At 40.8% G+C, this 15,725-nt stretch overlaps 1 protein-coding gene across 1 annotated transcript in view; it reads left to right on the forward strand.

Annotated features, from left to right (window-relative positions):
• Positions 1 to 143: 143 nt before the first annotated feature.
• LOC139576305 (phosphatidylinositol 3-kinase regulatory subunit alpha-like) overlaps positions 144 to 15,725 on the forward strand; it is a 32,344-nt gene continuing 16,762 nt past the window's right edge. Inside the window, exons 1-7 of the mRNA XM_071402253.1 lie at positions 144 to 324; positions 908 to 1,506; positions 2,131 to 2,223; positions 2,338 to 2,412; positions 3,167 to 3,283; positions 3,521 to 3,722; positions 5,068 to 5,150. Coding sequence (XP_071258354.1) covers positions 1,179 to 1,506; positions 2,131 to 2,223; positions 2,338 to 2,412; positions 3,167 to 3,283; positions 3,521 to 3,722; positions 5,068 to 5,150 — 898 coding nt within the window. The 5' untranslated portion in view covers positions 144 to 324; positions 908 to 1,178. The remainder of the gene's footprint in view (positions 325 to 907; positions 1,507 to 2,130; positions 2,224 to 2,337; positions 2,413 to 3,166; positions 3,284 to 3,520; positions 3,723 to 5,067; positions 5,151 to 15,725) is intronic.

A 15,725-nucleotide genomic window follows, 5' to 3' on the forward strand; every position in this document is an offset into this window, starting at 1 on the left:
TCTAAAAAAAAGTTGTGGATTGTTGTCCATCCTCCCTTTATTCAGAATATCTTTATTGTCATGGCATGCTTGGTTCAATAGCTATTGTTGAGAGAACCGAATATCCACTACTTTTAACTTTGACTTTGTGGCTGTGTTAACTAGTGACGACCGGCTAACTAGCTGCACTGCGGTGTGCTACTAGCTGTTACTGCACCCGGATGTATTTTCGATATCATAGCTAGCTATGTCGCATAGTTTGGAGACCGCGTCTATCCTGCACTTCCCAATGAAATCTGATCTTTGTTTTTTCTGAAGATTTTTTCAGAGGAAAATAACAATAAGGTAGCTATTCAACTAACGTTAGCTAGCTAAAGTAGCCATCTGCCAAATCTGATCAGGCAGTGGAATTTCCAAATTTTCACGGGCCTGTGTGCATGCTAGCTAACGTTAGCTACTGATGTTACATACTAACTAGCTACACAACACATGGCTTCTTTAATCTAAATGTTTTTATCATTTGTATTTTTAAATTACTTTTGCGTTTGTCCTTTGGATGGTGTGTGTACCCGGTTTGTGGATGTGTCTTAATAGACGTAGCTACCCAGCTAGCTAATAACGTTAGCTACTTCCCTTCTCCCCAATCCCCAGCTAGACTATTGGTGTATAGCTAGTACAGTATGTCCAAGCTAACTAGCTATGTCACGAACAAAGACACACAGCTTTATCCAATGTGGAACTTATATAGCTTCAAGTATACAGTAACTTTAGCTAGATATGAACGCTTCTTATTCATAGACAATCACCGTTTTGTTGGTGATTGAAATCATTGAAAACGTTAGCTTGTGAACCAACAAATGATTTCAACAATCTAGCTACCACAGTTCTTTAATTTTGATTTCTGAATATAAATTTTGTCTCCATCCAGGACCGATGCTTTCATGGGACTACAGATGCCGATGCCTTTGATGGGATTGTATTGCATGAAGCATAATGAGGGTGTATTGAAAAACAGGACAGAACCTTAATGTTAACATTTGGAGGTGCTGAATCTGCATACTTTTGGGGGGAAGAAGATCTGCATAAAATGAAGATGGAGGAAACATGCGTTGTTAGAAAGAATATAGTCCATTTTTAACCTCAGGCCAAATCTTATTGGTCTTAAATTGTGTATTGGGAAACAGATATCATATATCAAGATGACTTCAGAAGGATACCAGTACAGAGCACTGTATGACTATAAAAAGGAGAGGGAGGAGGACATTGATTTGCATGTAGGCGATATACTTGTGGTGAGCAAGGGTGCTCTGCTGGCCCTAGGCTGCCCTAATTGGGCTGAAGAAAAACCAGATGAGATTGGGTGGCTGCCAGGATTCAATGAGACAACTCATGAAAAAGGTGACTTCCCCGGGACTTACGTTGAGTTTGTGGGAAGAAAAACAATTTCACCACCAACACCAAAACCAAGGCCACCTAGGCCTCTTCCTTCCACATCAGATCTAGCCAGGACAGATTCAGAATCAGAGGGTGAGTAGTTGTACATCAGGTTACATTGCTGATGTTTTTATCTTGTCGATTTTAAAGTACTGTACTACCAATTTTGATTTTAAATTACTGTGACCAATCTTTTTGCACTGTTTATTATGAATGTTATTGTGCATAGACATGAATTTCAGGCTGTAGTTTGTGTTTCAGCTCTTCCTTGGCTTACTGTTTCATCAGTTTGAGTTGGTTCCAACTAGTATTAAGCACTGAGCTGCAGATGTGCAGCAAGCCAAGGAAGAGCAGCTGTGCTGATTACGGATCTATGAAAACGCTGATGTGGAGGATTAGTGCATCATAAGCTTTTGCAAAGGAAGCTTAAGAGGCAAAACAGGAAATGCTTGTGTGTAACTGTGATCTGATACTAATAATTTAGGCAGGCCTATACCTACAATAGTGCCGTGACTCCGCAAGGAGAAATGAATATCTGTGCAGGCTTGTTAGTAGATGCGACACAACCATTGCTGTGTGTTAAAAATAAAATATCTTCATTTTAATTGAATGCCTATAAAGGAAAGGTGAGCAAGATGGGTGTTTGTTATCAGGTAACAATCAACTGTCCGGTAGCAGTTTAGAAAGTTTCAGGTACGTCATCTTTCTGTTGTGCAGGCTTCATGTTGCCAGATCTGCCAGAGCAGTTTGCTCCTCCAGAGACTGCATCACCCATCCTGGTCAAGCTTCTGGAGGCAATAGAAGGCAAAGGTAAGAAGAGACTGTGGCCTGGTGCATGGGAGTAGTTAACGATGGTGAATGTTTTGCTATTACATTGAAATGGTTAATCAAATCCACCTCCTAATCCTGTTTTCTGTCCTGCAGGTTTGGAATGTCCAACCCTTTATAGAACTTTCACAGCAGCTTGTGGGCTGGATATGAGACAGTTCACTGACTGTGGTGAGTGAGTGGCAGATTGTGCCTAATGTGGTTAATTTCTTTACTATCAAATGAGGAGAGACAAACTTATCAGAGTTAGAGTTATACTTAAACAAAGTCTTTAATCACTTATTAATAAGGGAGCAGGTCAATACAACGCACACATATACATTGAATTGATTGAGGTCTCTACGATAATGATGGCTGGTCATGGCTGGTTGACAATTTACGCTCAGATGATTCGTTGAGAGCCCCGAGACAAAAGTACAAAGGTATTTTATAGCCAAGATTCACCCCTTCCAACCTACATGACGAACAACAGATGTATAGAATGGGTCACAAGGTCAAGATTTGTATAAAAGATACCTATAATACATAGCAGACAGTATCTGCTGTGTCAACAGTTTTCATTGTATAGAGACCAGTGTCTGGCCCCGTATAGAACAGAAGCATTAACTCATGCTCTGGAATGCTCTTTAGGTTTTATCACCCAAAAGACATTGTAAATCTCCTGTCAGTGTTATCTCCCAGAGGCCCATCCTCAGTAGAACACACACACAATAGTTAACAGAATACTCTATTCTGTTGCATAAAACAGCCATTTGATGCAATAAAAGTATTATAACATAATCTTGCAATTTTTCCACCATACTACTTCTCACATTTTTAATAGTTCTTGAGAAATATGATTTTTTCTTAACCAAGTGATTGTTGTAACTGTCATATTTGTTGCGTTCATCTCTACCATCTACTAAGTTTATTGATGCATTTACAGATTTGGAGCCTTTGGACCTACAGTCGCTATGTGATGGCCTTTGGAGATACCTGCAGGATTTGCCTAATCCAGTTGTTCCCACCTCTCTCCAAAGTGAGATGATTCATGCAGCACAGGGTAAGACCTGATGGCTATAAAACTAATAGAATCCCTCAAACCAAACGTATACTCAAGAAGCGGCCCACGGACCAAATCCGGCCCGCAGGCCGGTTTTATGTGGCTCACCATACAAATAAAGTTATAGTATTTTTGTGGCAAGTTTTCCAGGGCAATGTTGTGCAGTACATTTTAACAGTGGTTGTCATTGATTTAATCTTTACCTTGTGTGACTGTTTCCTCTTTTCATGCTCACAGAGGTAAAGGATCCAAAGGACTGTGCCCAGTTGTTGCGCAGAATAGCCAGCTCACCTACCCATCCGCCCCAATACTGCCTCACGTTCTACTGCCTCATCAAACATTTCTGCCGAATTTCTCAGAACACCAGCAAAAACCAACTCTGTGTCAGAGACTTGGCGGAAATCTTTAGCCCTGTGCTTTTCAGGCTTCAACCAGCAAGGTCAGTATACAATTACAATTGAAATACTTTATTTATCCCACAAGGTGCAATTATGCTGACAGGAATGCTTTATGCTAACACTCACAGTAACTGTAGAATGTGAACAGATAATTTTCTGTGTTTAAATACACATACCACATTTATTTAACCTTTATTTGATCAAGGAGTCATACTGATTCCAAGGTCTCTTTTACAGATGAGCCCTGAATTACATAAATTACATAAAATAGACATCAAAATGCAAGCAGAAAGAAAAAACACGGTCATAAACAACAAACATATTCATCCGTAATAAGATCCTCAATCATCTTTCTGAATTGCCCTAGAGGCACGAGAACATCATATTTAAGAACATTTTGAAGATTGTTCCACAAATAAGGTGCAAGAAAACCAAAGGAATTTCCAGAGTGTGGTTACTTGTATGTCTGAAGTTTAGTAATGATGTTAGGTACAGTGGGACTTTTTGTAAATGGGCTTTATAAATGAAAACAAAGTAATGTATCAACTTACGTGACATCAAAGAGGGCCAACCAACTTTCTGGTAGAGAATGCAGTGATGAGTACAACAATTGTTGCCCGTAATAAAGCGCATGATAAACTGCATCTAACGGCTTTAATGAAGTGGCAGCTGCATTCATTTAGATGTCTCCATAGTCTAGAACTGATTGGAACGTCGACTGAATAATCTGCTTTCTACAATTTAGTGAGAGGCAGGACCTATTTCTATAGATGAAGCCCATTTTTAAACTAACTCATCAAGATGCTTTTTAAGACAGATTTTCATCTATCCAGATGCCCAGATATCTGTAAACGGGCACGATCAATATGGACACCATCTAAAGTACACATGCTTTAATCATCAAACGTATTTTTATGCGCTCTAGAAAACAACATATACTTAGTTTTACCTGCTTTCAGAACTAATTTCAGGTCAATAAAGTTTTTCTGTAATACAATGAAGGAAGACTGTAGTTCAGATAGTGCCTGGTCAACCGTGGGGGCAATGGCATATACAACACTATAATCGGTATACAAGTACAGGTTACAACTTTTTACAGACAAGTCAATATTGTTAATGTAAACTGTAAAAACTACAGAACCCAGAATCGACCCCTGCGGCACACCTTTCGTAATATCCAGGAAGCCGGATTTAACACCATCAGTAGATATACATTGAGTTCTATCTGTCAAGTAATTTTTTTACTATTTACATGCATCCTGGTCTAGACCAATTGAGGAAAGCCTCTGAATTAGCAGTGAGTGATCAACAGTATCGAAAGCGTTTGACAGGTCAATGAACTAAGGATGCAGCAGATAATAAATGTAACCATTTCCTATCTCTCAGCTGTGAGGCCAGCCTGGATTCCCTTATCAAGATTATAGAGATCTTGGTCAACAGTGAATTGAGTGAAACCCAGGCTGCTCCAGGTAATACAAGTCATATTTTTTTATGTTTCAAATTTGGAGTTGAATGTGATTTTCATGTCTGCTGAACTAATTGCTGACTATAGATCTCGAAGATGGACACCTCTTACATGGGCCATAGCTGGTTACTTTTTCATTTAGTAATTACTAAATAGTATCAGTATATGTTCTAGTGCTGGATTAAACTATCAAGTACACAAACTGTTTTCTGAGATGCTCATGTGTATTAGTGTAATGTATGGATCTTTTTTTTGTGAGAATTTAAGGTTGAATGATTGTTCCGTGTTTGCGAGAGAGGGAGAGCGAATACTGTAACCATACAGTATTGTAGGTATTTGGTAAAGATGTAGTCTATTTTAAGCTCAATATAATAGTCTGTCACCCCAGGCTACAAGAGCATGGCTCACTGATGATAGTGACTGATGACTGTTTATTGTTATATAGAAGCATCTTGGTACTGAGAACGATTCAGTTACCGGAGTTCACTTTGTAAACTGGAGTGAGCCGACAACTGAAGTGTTGCTGGTATCAGAATCTCTGATGCAATCTACTGCCTTTGTGCCCTTGAGCTAGGCACTTAACCTGCTCAAGTGGAGCTTCTCTGCGGCTGACCCTGTGCTACTTCCAGCCTCTCAGGTGTGCATTTAATGTCCGGGGGTTGTGGATTTGGAAGAACATGCAGAAAAAGACACATTTACGTTTCGATGCACAATTTAAGTTCATGGACTGCTATTCCCGAGGTGTATAACATACCAACCAGAGGTGGGACCAAGGCACTATTATTCAAGTAACAAGCAAATCTCAATTCACAAGGTCTGAGTCTCAAGTTGAGTGCTTCAAGTCCAAGTTGTGCATTCTAAGAGCAAGTCGAGTCACAAGTTTTTCAAAAAATAGAAAATATGTAAATACACTACCGGTCAAAAGTTTTAGAACATATACTCATTCAAGGGTTTTTCTTTATTTTTACTATTTTCTACATTGTAGAATAATAGTGAAGACATCAAAACTATGAAATAACACACGTGGAATCATGTAGTAACCAAAAAAGTGTTAAACAAATCAAAATATATATTTATATTTGAGATTCATCAAATAGCTACCCTTTGCCTTGATGACAGCTTTGCACACTCTTGGCATTCTCTCAACCAGCTTCACCTGGAAGGCTTTTCCAACAGTCTTGAAGGAGTTCCCACATATGCTGAGCACTTGTTGGCTGCTTTTCCTTCACTCTACAGTCCGACTCATCCCAAACCATCTCAATTGGGTTGAGGTCGGGGGATTGTGGAGGCCAGGTTATCTGATGCAGCACTCCATCACTCTCCTTCTTGATCAAATAGCCCTTACACAGCCTGGAGGTATGTTGGGTCATTGTCCTGTTGAAAAATCAATGATAGACAGACTAAGCCCAAACCAGATGGGATGGCGTATCTGGTTTGCACCCCAACACCATAACCATAACACCACCACCTCCATGCTTTACGGTGGGAAATACACATGCGGAGATCTTCTGTTCACCCATACCGCGTCTCATAAATACACGGTGGTTGGGGAACCAAAAATCTAAAATTTGGACTCCAAACCAAAGGACTTATTTCCACTTGTCTAATGTCCATTGCTCGTGTTTCTTGGCCCAAGCAAGTCTCTTCTTATTGGTGTCCTTTAGTAGTAATTCAACCGTGAAGGCCTGATTCATGCAGTCTCCTCTGAACAGTTGATGTTGAGATGTCTGTTACTTGAACTCTGTGAACCTTTAATTTGGCTGCAATTTGAGGCTGGTAACTCCAATGAACTTATCCTCTGCAGCAGAGGATAAGTTCATTTGAATCTTCCATTCCTGTGGCGGTCCTCATGAGAGCCAGTTTCATCATAGCGCTTGATGGTTTTTGCAACTTGACTTGAAGAAACTTTCAAAGTTCTTGAAATGTTCTGTGTTGACTGACCTTCATGTCTTAAAATAATGATGGACTGTCGTCTCTCTTTGCTTATTTTTGCTGTTCTTACCATAATAAGGCTATTTTCTGTATACCACCCCTACCATGTCACAACACAACTGATTGGCTCAAACGCATTAAGGAAAGAAATTCCACAAATTTACTTTTAGCAAGGCACACCTGTTAATTTACATTTATTCCAGGTGACTACCACATGAAGCTGGTTGAGATAATGCCAAGAGTGTGCAAAGCTGTCATCAAGGCAAAGGGTGGCTATTTGAAGAATCTCACATATAAAATATATTTTGATTTGTTTAACACTTTTTTGGTTACTACATGATTCCACGTGTGTTATTTCATAGTTTTGATGTCTTCACTATTATTCTACACTGTAGAAAATAGTAAAAATAAAGAAACCCTTGAATGAGTAGGTGTTCCAAAACTTTTTTACGGTAATGTATGTGTATATAATATATATATATCTCATGTAGTAACCCCAAATAAAAAAATAATCAAATAGCTACCAGCTTCATGAGGTAGTCACCTGGAATGCATTTCAATTAACAGGTGTGCCTTGTTTAAAATTTAATTTTGGGAATTTCTTTCCTTAATGCGTTTGAGCCAATCAGTTGTGTTGTGACAAGGTAGGGGTGGTATGCAGAAAATAGCCTTATTATGGCAAGAACAGCAAAAATAAGCAAAGAGAAACGACAGTCCATCATTATTTTAAGACATGAAGGTCAGGATCTTGAATACAAGACATGCGTCGGTGTATTGCACAAGATTTTCCCAACTCAGGAGCTCATGCTTTCTGAGGATGTAACAGTGATGATGGCTATTGGGCTTCCTATCAAGCACTTTGAGAGCCTGTTTGTAGACAGACTGAATGGGTTTTAATGTTGTGCAGCAAGCTTGGGCCCAACTAGTCAAGCAGTATGTTAAGTGGTGGAGTATCATAGATTTGAAGTACAGTTTTGCTACCTCTGTAGTCAAACATTTTCATGTAAATCGGAAATTAGCTAGGTTGAATTTGGTTATTTGAATTACCTTTTTCACCTGCTTTTTAAAAGAGAGGTTGGAATCAAGTATGATGCCAAGGTACTTAAAATCAGATACCACCTGGAGCTTCTCCCCTGACACATAGACATCTGGCTCAGTAGCATCTGTTGCCCTCTTTGTGAAGAACATGCAGACAGTTTTTTTCACATTGAAATGCAAACACGAGTCACTGAGCCACTTGGTAACCTGGACCATTACAGTAGTGCAGCTTGTTGTTTGCTCTTTGCATGCACATATATCACTATCATCGGCATACATTTGAATTTCAGACCCAGTACAGACAGAAGGCAGATCATTAATGTACAGGCTGAACAGGAGGGGCCCCAGTATTGACCCTTGGGGCACGCCCACATCATAGCTAAGAGTGGGCGACAGCTCAATGCTCACTCTGACACACTGAGTTCTGCCTTCACGGTATGATTTCATCCATCTCAAGGCATCGGGGGAAAAATTGAACTTGGACAATTTTGTGATGAGAATCTCATGGTTAACAGTATCAAACGCCTTCCTTAGGTCCAGAAACACAGCCCCAACAACGCCCCCTTTGTCCAGCTTGGACTTCACATTTTCCAGAAGAAAGCAGTTGGCTGTTTCTGTGCAGTGTTTCGCTCTGAAGCCAAACTGCATGGAGTGTAATGTGAAGGGGCTGTTGTTGAGGTGGGCAATCAGTTGTTCTGCTACACACTTAAAAAATATATGTTTTTATTCTAATGGGCCTGTAGTTACTCACGTCAGCAGGGTCACCCGATTTAAAGATGGCCGTTATTATGGCTGACTTCCATACCCTTGGAAACACCCCCAGACCAATAGATGTGTTGGTGACCTTAGTAATGGGGCCAATGAGTGACTCTTTGTAGTTAAGAAAGGTAGAGTCCAGCCCAAACACATCTTTGGCTTTTGAGTTCTTTAGTGAGCTAATCACCTTGTTCACCTTTGACTCAGAAACCTCCCTTATGATGAAGACAGGTTGAGCGTCATTTACTAGCACTGAGCCCAAGAAACCAGTGGAGGGTTCTGTCAGTACCCTGACAGAGTCAATAAAGTAGGAATTGAAGGCTATTGCTATTTCGATTGCATCCTGTGTTAGATTGTTATTCACCATGATTTCTAGTCTTTTTGCAGTGTTACTATTGTCTTTCCCTGTTAACGTTTTTAGATTCTCCCAGATCAATTTAGAATTTCCCTTTGCTTCGCCAATTATGTTAATAAAAAAGTTTGCCTTGGCCTGTGATTTCTTTCATCACCTTATTTCTCAACATGGTAAACCTACGTCTGTCATGCTCTAATTTGGATTTTAGGGCTGTTTTTAGAGCATAATCTCATTCTTCCATCTATTTCCAGATTTCTCCATTTAGCCAAGGAAGAGTGCTCTTTTGGCCAGGTTTGGATTTGATTTTTTTAGGAAACCATTTATTGTAGTCAGTCTGGATTGTGTATAGGTTTTTCTATCAGCTTCCACATCTGTATAGGACAGATCATTCCAGTTAATTCCCTTAATTGCGTTTTCAAAGTAATTTAATTCACTCTTAGGTATTCTTAGTTGATCCGGCTTTCTAACAATAGAGAAGTTAAACCTGTTCTTAGAAAGCTTTCTGGCTGTAAGTGTCAGATTATGATCAGATAGCCCAAATCAATCTGTGTTTTAGAGCAACAAGTCAGCCTGGTTGGCCCTTTAACTAGCTGTGTAAGGTCAAAGGTATTAGTGATCCGTTTGAGGGTTTTCCTACAAGACTTGTCTTGATAATTCATGTTAAAATCTCCCATTAAGATGACCTCTTTCCCAAAATCACATTCCCTAAGCATGTTATTAAACTTATCGAAAAAACACACTTTTGGTGGAAGGGGGTCTATACATTCCAATAAGGGTAAAAGACATTTGGGGTGACAGTGTAACGTTCAGGCCAATACATTCTAGTTCATTATCACATGACCACTCAATTTGTTTACATCAGATATGTTCTTTAATGTAAATCATCAGACCCCCTCTTCCTTCAATCCTGTCTCCTGAAAACATTGCAGCCAGGCACAATCAAAGCAGCATATGGAGAGTTTTTATGGAGCCATGTCTCTGAAAGGCAGAGGAAGTCAAGGTCGGAGTCTGTGAGAAGATGTTGAATTTGATCACTTTTTGGAATGACACTACGAATGTTTAAGTGCCCCCCTAGTAGTCCCTTGGGCTTAGCTCGTGGGTCCCAGATGACTCGAGAGTGACACATTGAAAAAGTAACATTTTCTGTGTTTTCTGACGGCTGGGTTTAGGCCGTTTTTGTTTAGTTTTCATTAGGGGAAGTTCGGCAGCGCAATTAACTATCCCTCCCGCTTGCACTGGATGCGGGGAACTAATTAAAACAGCTTGCGTACCAGAAGCAGAGTCAGGGATTGCATATAGCGACTTGGGTATGTTTGAAGAGTTAAATTCCATCCTGGAGCCGGGTGAGTCGAGTGAAACCATGGGACCATAGCACTCACCCAATTCCTTAGCGGCATCGATCAGTGGACAAGGCCATCCACTGCTATCCACTCCGTTGAGTATCGCTGGCTCGGTGATGTTAGGCCCAGGATTGAGGTGCACATCCCCGGAGAGCAGGAGGGTAGTTTCTGATAAATGTTGGACTTGTGTTTGTTATGCCTAAGCGGTTCAGTGGAATAGGGAGTGCGGTAGACTTGGCCATTATTCAGAACATAATGGTATGCTGTGTACTGTGCTCCCATGGAACATTGAACCAATGTGTTTGGTGTTGATATTCTCTGCCAGTAGATTGATTGTGTCATCCCAGCAAGGACGCACTCAGATTATCAGTAGAGCAGCTACATAACTGACACTCATGGCAATGTACTGGAGATAAAACACATAATTGTGCTTTAAATCTTTGCATGAGTTACTTAGCTGGGGTCGGCGTACACCTGATGTTTTAGATAAAATAACAGCATTCGTAGGAGAAGCGGCACCACCCTCCCTTCCGTCTGCCATTTTAGAACACCAGTAATCCACGAAGACTGTGTGCCACAATGAGTGACAACTTTACAAAACCTGACCAGATCATTTCAAGTCATCAGTCGAGTCCCGAGTTGAGGCTCCAAGTCAACCACTGTTGTGTCATCGGCAAACTTAATGGTGGTGTTGGAGTCGTGCCTTGCCAGGCAGTCATGAGTGAACAGGGAGTACAGGAGGGGACTGAGCACGCACTCCTGAGGGGCCCTCGTGTTGAGGATCAGTGTGGCGGAGGTGTTACCTACCCTTACCACCTGGGGGCGGCCCGTCAGGAAGTCCAGGATCCAGTTGCAAAGGAAGGTGTTTAGTCCCAGGGTCCTTAGCTTAATGCCCTCAAAGCTCATCAGTATGGTGTTGAACTCTGAGCTGTAGTCAATGAACAGCATTCTCACATAGGTGTTCCTTTTGTCCAGGTGTGAAAGGGCAGTGTGGAGTGCAATAGAGATTGCATCATCTGTGGATCTGTTGGGGCGGTATGCAAATTGGAGTGGGTCTAGGGTTTCTGGGATAATGGTGTTGATGTGAGCTATGACCAGCCTTCAAAGCACTTCATGGCTACAGACATGGGTGCTACGAGTCGGTGGTCATTTAGTCAGGTTACCTTAGTGTTCTTGGGTACAGGCAATATGGTGGTCTGCTTGAAACATGTTGGTATTACAGACTCAGACAGGGAGGTTGAAAATGTCAGTGAAGACACTTGCCAGTTGGTCAGCGCATGCTCGGACTACACATCCTGGTTATCCGTCTGGCCCTGCGGCCTTGTGAATGTTGACCTGTCCCTTCCACGGGACGGTTGAGCTAACGTAGGCTAATGCGATTAGCATGCGGTTGTAAGTAGCAAGAATATCTGATATTGGCACAAAGCTTAAATTCTTGTTAATCTAACTGCACTGTCCAATTTACAGTAGCTGTTACAGTGAAATAATACCATGCTATTGTTTGAGGAGAGTGCACAGTTTGATCATAAAGTTATTAATAAACAAATTAGGCACATTTGGGCAGTCTTGAAACAACATTTTGAACCGAAATGCAATGGTTCATTGGATCAGTCTAAAACTTTGCACATACACTGCTGCCATCTAGTGGCCAACATCTAAATTGCAGCTCGGCTGGAATAATACATTATGGCATTTCAAAGGTGATGGTACAAAAAAATACAAAAGAACGGTTTGTTTTTTCTTTGTATTATCTTTTACCAGATCTATTGTGTTATATTCTCCTACATTCCTTTCACATTTCCACAAACTTCAGTGTTTGCTTTGAAATGGTACCAAGAATATGCATATCCTTGCTTCAGGTCCTGAGCTACAGGCAGTTCGATTTGGGTATGTCATTTTAGGCGAAAATTGAAAAACAATGGGGCGGATCCTTAAGAGTTTTGAAGGTCTTACTCACATTTGCTACGGAGAGCGTAATCCCACAGCCGTCCGGAACAGCTGATGCTCTCATGCATGTTTCAGTGTTACTTGCTTCGAAGTGAGCATAGAAGTAATTTAGCTTGTCTGGTAGGCTCGTGTCACTGGGCAGTTTGCAGCTGTGCTTCATTTTGTAGTCTGTAATAGTTTGCCAGCCCTGCCACATCCGACGAGCATCGAAGCTAGTGTTGTACAATTCGATCTTAGTCTTGTATTGATGCTTTGCTTGTTTGATGGTTCGACAGAGGGCATAGCGGGATTTCTTATAAGCTTACGGGTTAGAGTCCCGCTCATTGAAAGCGGCAGCTCTACCCTTTAGCTCAGTGTGGATGTTACCTGTAATCCATGGCTTCTGGTTGGGGTATGTACGTACGGTCACTGTGGGGACAACGTCATTGATGCACTTATTGATGAAGCCGGTGACTGATCTGGTGTTTTCCTCAATGCCATCGGAAGAATCCCGGAACATATTCCAGTCTGTGCTTGCAAAACAGTCCTGTAGCTTAGCATCTGCTTCATCTGACCACTTTTTTTATTGACCGAGTCATTGGTGCTTCCTGCTTTCATTTTTGCTTGTAAGCAGGAATCAGGAGGATGGAATTATGGTCAGTTTTGCCAAATGGAGGGCGAGGGAGAGCTTTGTACGCATTTGTGTGTGGAGTAAAGGTCTTCTAGAGTTAGTTTCTTCCCCCCTCTGGTTGCACGTTGGTAGAAATGAGGTAAAACGGATTTAAGTTTCCCTGCATTAAAATCCCCGGCCACTAGGAGCGCCGCCTCTGGAAGAGCGTTTTCCTGTTTGCTTATGGCCATATACAGCTCATTGAGTGCGGTCTTAGTGCCAGCATCGGTTTGGGGTGGTAAATAGACAGCTGCGAAGAATATAGATAACTCTCTAGGTAGGTATTGTGGTCTACAGCTTATCATGAGGTACTCTACCTCAGGCAGGCAAAACCTTGAGACTTCCTTAAATATCGTGCACCAGCTGTTGTTTACAAATATACAAAGACCGCCACCCCTTGTCTTACCAGAGGCTGCTGTTCTATCCTGCAAATACAGTATATAACCCGCCAGCTGTATGTTATTCATGTCGTCGTTCAGCCACGACTTGGTGAAGCCTAAGATATTATTGTTTTTAATGTCCCGGGTGCTTGTAGTTCGTCCACTTTATTATCCAACGATTGTACGTTGGCCAATAGTACCGATGGTAAAGGCAGATTAGCCGCTCGCCGCCGTATCCTCACAAGGCACCCCGGCCTCCTTCCGCGATATGTCTCTTTCTCCTGCGAATGACGGTGATGAGGGCCTTGTCTGGAGTAAATCCCTCTCATCCAACTCGTTAAAGAAACATTCTTTGTCCAGTTCAAGGTGAGTAATCACAGTTCTGATGTCCAGAAGCTCTTTTCGGTCATAAGAGATGGTATCAGCAACATTATGTACAAAATAATTTACAAACAATGCGAAAAATAAATAAATAACGAATAGCACGGTTGGTTAAGAGCCCATAAAACGGGAGCCATCCCCTCCAGCGCAACATCTGTTCGCCATCTGTGGTTTGCGTGTGTTTCTTTGGCATCCTCCTACATCATTTTTTTGTGAGATGTTACCATTAGGCTGTATAACGTAATTTCATTGTGGGTATTTCTACATGGATGTGCATTGTGTTGATTAGGCTATGTTACATTGACAGCTTGGCAGAGCAGATGAACTGCAGCGAAGTACTACTATTACACACAGGAGTAGTTATGGTGTACAGAGGCGTATTTCTTTTTGGATTTAATGTCTTTGCATTCAGGCCTCATTTTCTCCTTTTTTTTATTTATTTAGTCTGTCATCATAATATTTTGATATTGTTACATTAAAACGTGGCCAAATAACACATTTCCTCTTTTTTTTTCTGGTCATTATGTTAATGCAGAAAAGTGTAGCTACTTAACTGGTAATGCAGTAGTTGACACAAATAAACCAAACAATAGCCTATGTTACACCCCTGAAAAAGGGGAGAAAGAATCACGATAGTGATACGGAATGTTTACTCATTGAACGTTTAGTGCAATCATTGTACATAAATAACACATTTTACAGAACAACAGATCTACAGGAACGATAGGTTTTGTAGGGTACAAGGCTTATTCAAATCATAACAGTATACACTGTACATCACTGAAACAAATACTGTTTTCAATATAACTGTCAAGCAAAGCTTTAACTCAGTAAACCATAACACAATTCATCAACAGGCAACAAAGTGTTTGAAAAACAACCACACAAATAACGCCGCAAAACATCTTACCAACAGCGCACACGTTCATTCACAATCGACATAAAATGGCAGCTACGTAGCAGTACCTAGCAGTACGAAGCTAGCTGCAACCGAGCACGGCTCACATTACTCTCTGCAAACCCAACCAACTTCCTCAACATGTTACTAAACAAACCTTAAACACTCTTGACATGTTATCAAGTTATTACATTTAAATTACTCTTTTTAATCATCAATAATGTACCTGAAAAAGGGTAGAAAGAATCACGATAGTGATACGGAATGTTTACTCATTGAACGTTTAGTGCAATGAGAAAAAGACCGCGAATTCTCCGTGAACTTGAGTGGAGACCAGAGCAATCGATCTCAGGCTCATAGATTAAGAGCATTTAGTAGATCACAGATTAGCACTTTTATCCACGACAACATAAAGGAATCAACATAACGTTTACACATTCCTCTCACAATTCGTACCCTTTGTATGCTTGACGGATTTTAACAGAATTATATAAATGTTATCAATCTATCAACTAATACTGACTGCATGATCTTAACCTTAGATGTTTTAAGATCCTCACATACTATGAATTTACTAATACTTTTTAATGTATAACAGGCTATTAGTATTTCCTTTAACCTGTCACACTCTCCCCGACAAAATAAATGTTGTCCCAACATTGTCTTCTTCAACAGTCTGTATGCACTGGACCTAGAAAATCCTCTTCTGTAAGGTAGTACTTGAGCAGAGGTCAAGGGTCACAGTTCAAATATAACTAACAAGTTATTCACAGTCCATATCTGTTGACCAGCTGTATAACATAAACAGTCCTTTCTCATACTATTGATCAACAGTCCATCAATTTTGATGATCTAAATGCATAGTCTGCAAATTGTCTCTTGTGACAGTCTGTGAAATCAGTC

The sequence above is a fragment of the Salvelinus alpinus genome, chromosome 5, assembly GCF_045679555.1.
Source record: "Salvelinus alpinus chromosome 5, SLU_Salpinus.1, whole genome shotgun sequence".
In the NCBI taxonomy this organism is placed as follows: Eukaryota; Metazoa; Chordata; class Actinopteri; order Salmoniformes; family Salmonidae; genus Salvelinus; species Salvelinus alpinus.